This window comes from Quercus robur, chromosome 10 (assembly GCF_932294415.1).
Source record: "Quercus robur chromosome 10, dhQueRobu3.1, whole genome shotgun sequence".
Classification (NCBI taxonomy): domain Eukaryota; kingdom Viridiplantae; phylum Streptophyta; class Magnoliopsida; order Fagales; family Fagaceae; genus Quercus; species Quercus robur.
The window spans coordinates 1,799,193-1,807,094 of NC_065543.1; the positions used below are offsets into that span (position 1 = coordinate 1,799,193).

The window sequence follows — 7,902 nt, forward strand, 5'->3', positions numbered from 1 at the left end:
ATGGAGACCGGAGAGTAGGGGTGTCAATATTCGACCCAACCCGCGAACACGACACGAACCCAACACGGGTTTTTTTGGGTTAGGGTTGGACCTTAATGGGTTTGGGTTATAAACTGGTCGACCCGAAAGCGACACGATAAGAAATGTGTCATAAGTGGGTCAACTCGCGTAACCCGCAATAAACACGTTTGACACGCCAATTTATTTGTGTCAACCCGAAATGACCCACTTAACACAACCCGTTTAACTCATATAACAAATAAATATTTATTTTTTTTAGATTTGTCAAATACCTTTTTTATCCAACATATATTTTAAATTTAGAAAGAAAAGTGAGTAATTATAAAAATTTATAAGGAATATAATTGGAAATTGAAACTTAGCATTTGACGAGTTTCAAGGATATTATATTTTTGTTAAACTATGTTATTTTATTTTTGTTAAACTTTGTTATTTTGAATTTGGATTGAAGTGTAAAGAACTTATTTCTAGATGAATGTTATATTTCTGTTGAATTATATTATTTTGAATGTGGGTTGAAGACTTGAAGTGTATGCATTGCTTTTTAGGATGTAAAAAAATTATTTCTAGATAGATGTTATATTTAATATTATGCAGGTTGAAATGGGTTGTGCTACATTCGTGTCAACCTAACACGACTCGTTTATTAAGTGTGTCAAATGGGTTGGGTCAGGTCAACCCGCCTTATTAACAGGTCGGGTTAGGGTTGAAGAATCATGACACGATTATTAAATGGATCGGGTTAGGGTTAAGTCATTTAGTCAAATACCCCTACCTCGACACGACACGAACCCGATACGTTAACCCGAATTGACACCCCTACCGGAGAGGCATTGGGCTGGGGCCCAACGCGTGGGTCTATACAATAACAAAAAAGAAAGGTGGTATTGTTTCGTTGTTGTGTTTATTTTGCATATTATGTTTGTTTGTTTGTTTTGTTTTTTTTTTTTTTAATATAAATTTGAACTGCATATATTCTTCATGTGGATCGGTGGATGCCAATTTGTCAAAAGGAGATGTGCTGGAAATCGAACTATTTGCAATTTCCAATAAATAAGTCTCTTGAGATTTTAATAAACAAGTCTCTTGTGATATTTGTAGACTAAGGCCAAATTGATGAGATCGAATGAGTGCATGGGAACCCATCAACAAAGTGTCAGCAATCATAGGGAGTTATTCGCATGTAGCTGCGACAAATTTGCCTCCTTCATCATGCAACTTAACTGGTTGCATGAATTTGGGAGGAGCCAGTACTCCTCCCAAATTCTCACCTTCTCCCCTATTACCTAGGCCTATCCAGCGACTCGTGTAATCCGACCCGCCCGACCGTATCCGCCCGACCCGAAGGCCCACGGGTGAATCCGAGTGTATATACGGGTCGGATACGGTTGTTGTTTTAAAAGGAACCAAATAATCGGTTCGGGTTTTGGGTTACATAATAAAAAATCCGAATAACCCGACCCGACCGAATATTTGATAAAATAAAATAATAAACCACTGTTACCACTCAGTTTCAGTCAGCTATAAGTCATGTCGTCTGGGACTCTGGGTAGTGGAGTGGGTAACGTGCTGAACTGGGCACAACTTCCCAATTTCAAATCCAACCATTGAATTTTTTTTTTTTTTTTTTATTTATTTATTAAGAAAGAGCTGTTGATCAACGGATATAAATATATTAGTCAATCTACTCTACAGGCTACCAGTACAGCTCCTAGCACAGCACAGAGAGTCAGAGATTTCAAAATCAACGGTTAAAATTAAATTCATATCAAAATCTAACGGTCACAATTAAAGATGAAGTGATCAACGGCCTGATATAATCTCATATCTCAACACTCTCTCTCACTATTCACTATTCAGAGTTCAGTCTTCACTCTTCACCGAATCAAGATCAACTGATCAAGTGATCAACGGCCTCAATCTCTCTTCATTCTTCACCTAATCACTCTCTCACCATATCCACGGCTTCAGACCTCAGTCACTCTCTCTCTCTCTAATCGCAATCTCATACCTCTCACTCTCAAAGAAGTAACGTTCTCTGCAATCTGCATCTCTCTCTCTTTCTCTATCTCAGATTCTCAATCTCAAATCCTCAAAACCTAGAATCACTTCACCAAATCCTCTAGAGTCTAGTCTCACATGAATGCTCTCTGCCTCTCACTCTCTAATCTCTACAGTCCCTTCACCAATTTCATACGAAATCTCAAGACTCAAATCTTCATCAGTCTTCAATCTTCACCCTTTAAAAGCTTGCATCTTCGGTCTTCTCACCAATGAACAAACCACACTCTCAAACTCTCAGTTCTCACTTTGCCTCTCTCTACTCCAAGGTCCAAACCCTAGCTTCTCACTACAAGTTCTTCACACCTAGCCACCGCCGCCGCCGCCGCCACCAGCAGCAGCCACTCCTCTCCCTGCCGACGATCATATGGGTTGAACCTAGGGTATGTGTTCTCCTTTTCTCATCTCTCTTTTTTTTTCAGTCTCTCATTGATTATATATGTTATGAAAATCTACTGTTAAAATCAAATAAACCCTAAGTTTTATAATTTGAAACCCTAACTAGAAATAGTTGAAACCTTAACCATTTACTTTTGTTCTTTGTTCAGTAACTTAAGTTGTTTGATTAATTTTGTTCCTATTTAAATTTTATTCAGGAATTGAAAGTTGTACATGTGGGGTTTTCAGTGTCTTCAAACTTGAAATTAACACCCACGGTGTTTTAAGGTATGATTTTTGTTTCCCTTTGTTTTTTGTGTTCAAAGTTGGGATTTTGTTCTGTTTTTGTTAGAGACGTAGAGTTGATGCATGTAACTTAAGCTGTTGTGGATGTGTTCAATGTTTCAGCTTTTATTATTTAGTAAAATTTATACTGTTAAAAATCAAATAAACTCCCAAGTTTTTTGTTCTTTGTTTATTTGTTTGATTAATTCTGTTCCTATTTTAATTTTACTCAGGAATTGAAAGTTGTCCAAGTGGGGTTTTCAGTCTTCAAATTCATAACTCCAACACCCCTAGTTTCTTTAAGGTATGATTTTTGTTTCCCTTTGTGTTTTGTGTTAAAAGTTGGGATTTTGTTCTTTTTTTTTTTTGTTAGAGTTTTATGTAGAATGCTGTTATCTAGATTCAAGTATCAAAGATTTTCCTTTTTGGTTTGTTTGATTATTATTATTAATTGTTAGTTTGCTAATTTCTATGTTTGATTTTTTAGGTCATGGATTCCTCCACTAATGCTCCCTTTGTTTCTACACAAGCCGATGGTGCTGCTGCCACCCAAGCAGATGGTGCTACTGCCACTGCCACCCAAGACGCTGCTGCTGCAACCCAAGCTGAAGCTACTGATGGTGAGTTGCCCCTAGTTCCACCTAGTGTAGTGAGTAAGACTGGTACTGGTAGTGGTAGGAAAAAGTCTTTAGCTTGGAATCATTTTGAAAAAGTAAAGGTAGATGAGGGTGTCACTATGGCTGTATGTAATTATTGTAAAAAATCATATCTGGCTGATAGTAAGAGTTGTGGTACTAGTAATTTATTAGCTCATGTGACAATCTGTCCTAAGAACCCTAATAGAGAAGATAAAGGGCAGAAAACCTTGGCTTTTGAACCCAAAAATGATGGAGATGAAGGGTTCAAACTTGTGTCAACAACTTTTTCTGTTGAGGCTTCTAGAAAGGCACTAGCTGAAATGATAATAATTGATGAGTTGCCTTTTAGGTGTGTTGAGGGTTATGGGTTTAAGAAATATGTAACTACGTTACAACCTAAGCTTCGTGTAAAAGATATTCCATCTCGACAAACTGTGGCTAGAGATGTAATTGGAATTTATAATAGTGAGAGAGAGAAGCTAAGGAAATCCTTGAAAGGTTGTAGGGTGTGTCTTACTACGGACACATGGACTTCTCTACAAAATTTGAATTATATGTGTCTCACATGTCACTTTATTGATGATACTTGGAAGTTGCATAAAAGAATTTTAAATTTTTGTCAAGTTGAAGATCATAAGGGGGAGACTATAGGTAGAAAGATTGAGATGTCTTTGCGTGAGTGGGGTATTGATGGCATATTCACTTTGACAGTGGATAATGCTAGTTCCAATTTAACCACAGTTAAATTTTTACAAAGGGTAACAAAAGATTGGAATGGGACAGTTTTAGGAAATGAGTTAATGCACATGAGGTGTTGTGCCCATATCCTAAATCTAATTGTTGGGGAGGGTTTGAAAGAAATTGATGCATCTGTTGCTAGGGTGCGTGAAGCTGTGAGGTATGTGAAGTCCTCGCCTAATAGAAATCAAACCTTTAGGAATTTTATGGAGAGGTTAGGTATGGAGTCCAAGAGTCTTCTTTGTTTAGATGTACCTACTAGGTGGAACTCAACTTACCTTATGTTAGAAACTACTGAAAAATTCGAGAAAGTATTCCTTAGGATGGACTTTGAAGATGATGGTTATTCATCATATTTTAGGAGCAAGGAAGATAGTGGTGGTTTGGGATCTCCTTGTATGAGTGATTTCCAAAATTGTAGGGCATTTGTGACTTTCTTGAGGCTTTTTACAATGCAACAAAGAAGTTTTCTGGCTCTTTGTATGTGACCTCAAATGCCTTTTTTGATGAAATCTTTGTTATTCAGGAGAGTATTTCTCATTTAGTTAAATCCCAAAACACCCTCTTGAAAAACATAGCCACAAACATGCAAACTAAATTTGAGAAGTACTGGGGGGAAGGTGATAAGATTAATCCTCTTTTGTATGTGGCTGTTGTTCTTGATCCACGAAAAAAATTGAGGTTTTTGAAGTTCTCTTTTTCTGAAATTTATGGGAATGAAGTGGGGAGTGTGATGGTTGATAAGGTGAAAGCTCTTTTGATGAAATTGTATACTTTTTTCTGTTCTGTTAATTCCCCAAATGTGGAAAAACCAAGTGGGGGTGAGAGGACACCAATGGTGGTAGGTGATGCAAGTGATCCATATATGATGGTTCACTCTCGGTATGAGCTTTTCTTAGAAGCTGAGCAATCTATAGGTTGTAGTAATGAGGTTGACAAGTATTTAGCTGAAAATTGTGATGGTAGAAGGGATGGGAATTTTGAGGTGTTGGGGTGGTGGAAGTACAATTCTAGTAGGTACCCAATGTTGTCCAAAGTGGCTAAGGATGTGCTGGCTGTACCAGTTTCGACTGTTGCATTTGAGTCAGCATTTAGCACCGGAGGCCGCATTGTTGATCCATTTCGAAGTTCTCTCTCTCCTCTCATGGTTCAAAACCTTGTATGTGCACAAAATTGGCTTCAAGCCACGGTACCAATTTCTCATCGCCAATCAAGGGATGAGGTTGAGGCATTGGAGGAGGAATTTCATGATTTAGGTAATATGTTTAAATTCTAGAACCTATAGTCTATGTCTCATGTTCAAACAAAATTTAATATGTTGTATTTATTTCCTTTTCTTTTCTAGTTTTAAATCAACAGTTATCATCAAGTGCATCAGCAAGTACCAGCTCCAAATTGGGTTCTAGCTTAGGCAAACGACCCATAATTAGTGTTGAAGATTGATAACTGAGTTGGTATGTTACTGCCTTTGGCCTCTTACTGTTATAAGCTTGCTGGCTTGCTGCCCTTTATATTTGGTCTTGTATTTGGTAGTAATATATTATTTGTTAAATATTTTTTTGTCTTTTGTAGGCGGAATCACTTATTTTGTGAAGGAGGCAAAACCTTTTGGGAACATTTTGGAAGCTTTTTTATAAATTGCTTTTCTAACAATACTAGTCTTAATGCTTATAGGAAAGAAATCCTAGGAATCATATAGGTTTTCTTTTCTATTAGTTATAAGCTTGAGAATTTGTCATTTAATGTTTGGGAAAAGCTATTTTTTTTTGGAAATACTTGTGGTATTTTATAATTTGTAATTAATTATATTGTTGGGAACATTGTATAGCCAGCAAGGTTGCTGCCTTATGATTTACTGCCTTGTGGAAACATTGATTTTACTGCCTTATAATTAATCACTTGTTGTGTGGTTGTTGGAATGGAAATACACGTTTTGTGTATTGTTTTGCTATTTTGTCCAGGTTATTTGTTGTGGTAATTTTTGGGTAGTCAATGTGGCTGTTTAACAAGTCACAGGTGGTGAAAATAGGATTTTGTGTTACATGTGTGGAGGCTGTTTAGTCAATGTGTGGAGGTTGTTTAGTCAATTTGTAGTCAATGTGGCTGTTTAGTTTTTGTGGTCCATGTGTGGAGGCTGAACGGATGTTGTAAAAATAGGTTTATTTTGTGTTGTTGTGGAATATTTTGTCCAGGATATTTAATGCTTAACAGGTGGTAGAAATTAGCTTATTTTGTGACCTTTGGTGAGGTTATTTTTCCAGGAAGATTTTGTTCTGAAGGCCCAATATATTTGGAAGTGAAGTTGCTTAATTTTAGTTTAGTTGAAAGCCCCATTTTTTAAAAAAAAATTAGGGAAAACGGAGGCCCAATCTGTTTTATATGGAAAGTTCAAAAATTATGACACCCAAATAATTTTTAAAACTGCCAACTCCTTAATTTGGGCTAAAAGTGGGCTAAAAGGGCTGATAAAATTTTACCTACAAAAATTTCATATAAGTTCAAAAACTGGGCCCATATTAATGGCCCAACCCGCCTAACCGACAGCTCCGACCCGCTCATCCGGTGACCCAAAGCACCGGATCCGACCCGACTATTCGATCGGATACGGGTCTAAAATTCATCCACCCGATTCAAACGGGTCGAGTTTGGTTCAGGCCCAAACCCGAACCGACCCGACCCGTGGACAGGCCTACTATTACCAATTCACCATCTTGATTCTAGACGCTATTCGGATTATGTGACTTTTGTTTGGTTGATCCCAACTTAATTGATCAGTGGATTAATGACCTGTTTAGAAGTTTAAAAAGAGAGGAAAGGGGAGAGGAGTAGAGGGGAGGAGAGTAGAGGGGAATGATTCTCCTCTACATTGTTTGGATGTTTTTAAAATTAGTAAGGGAGAAGGGAATAATTAGCCCTTCCTCTTATTTAGATGTTTTAAAATTTAGGATAGAAAGGAGAAGTAATAATTTAAATAGACAAATTTACCCCTATTTGAAAATGGACTTGCCACATAAAAAAAAAAAAAAAAAAAAAAAGGACTTGCAACATTGGTTTATAATTAATTTATCAGTTTTGTAAAGTCTTGAACCTGATTATCATTGTTCAAATCTTAGAATATGTTAGTGATTTTTTTTTTTTTTTTTTTTTGAGAAGCAGAAATAAAATTTAAAAAAAAATAAAACAAAATAACACTGGAAAGTTTTTTTTTTTTTTAGAGAAAATACCCCTGGAAAGTTCAAAACTCGGTATCCTTCTCCGCTGGGTCAACTCGTCCGATCGGCGATCTCCACGGCAATTTGGAGAAGTCGAAGCAAGCGTTACAACTTGCTAAGTTGATAAACAACTCCGGCGACTAGACCGGCAGGTCAACGACCGTGGTTCAGGTCGGTGATGTACTCGATCGCAGCGATGATTAGTCTGAACCGTGCCGGCTTTAGCAATTTTGAGCCGATTTTCTGACTTGTTCTTCACGATGAGTCTGATCTCCATGGCCGCTTGCTTTTGCTCCTTAATTGAACAGGACTGGATGTTAGAGACGAGTTGTTGGATCAACTCGTCCAAGTTCTCCGACGCGCAGGCCATGACGAGCTGCCGGCTCTGTGAAGAAGTTGTCGGAAACTCACCGGATCTATTGTTGTTACATTCGCTAAAATAGTGAAGCTTCAATCAAAGCAAACAAAAACAGTGAATCTCAGGTCTTTTTTATTTTTTATTTTTTTATTTTATTTTTTAATTTTTTCATTCAACTTAAATTTTCTCAGGAAACAAACAAAAAATAATT

The 7,902-nt window shown here is 37.1% G+C and overlaps 1 protein-coding gene across 1 annotated transcript; it reads left to right on the forward strand.

The window, feature by feature from the left end:
* Positions 1–1,147: 1,147 nt before the first annotated feature.
* On the forward strand, positions 1,148–5,397 carry LOC126702811 (zinc finger BED domain-containing protein RICESLEEPER 2-like). Its single transcript, XM_050401669.1, has 4 exons — positions 1,148–1,271; positions 2,979–3,049; positions 3,233–4,432; positions 4,543–5,397. The coding sequence occupies exons 1-4, from the start codon at positions 1,148–1,150 to the stop codon at positions 5,395–5,397; spliced, it is 2,250 nt and encodes a 749-aa protein (XP_050257626.1).
* Positions 5,398–7,902: the final 2,505 nt, after the last annotated feature.

What these genes read in the sequence shown, in the direction of transcription:
- LOC126702811 (XM_050401669.1), top strand. Translation starts at nt 1,148, where the DNA reads ATGAGTGCATGGGAACCCATCAACAAAGTGTCAGCAATCATAGGGAGT. An exon ending in ACACCCCTAGTTTCTTTAAG is followed by an intron (nt 3,050 to 3,232) that starts GTATGATTTTTG and finishes TTGATTTTTTAG; the next exon opens with GTCATGGATTCCTCCACTAA. An exon ending in CTACTGAAAAATTCGAGAAA is followed by an intron (nt 4,433 to 4,542) that starts GTATTCCTTAGG and finishes CCAAAATTGTAG; the next exon opens with GGCATTTGTGACTTTCTTGA.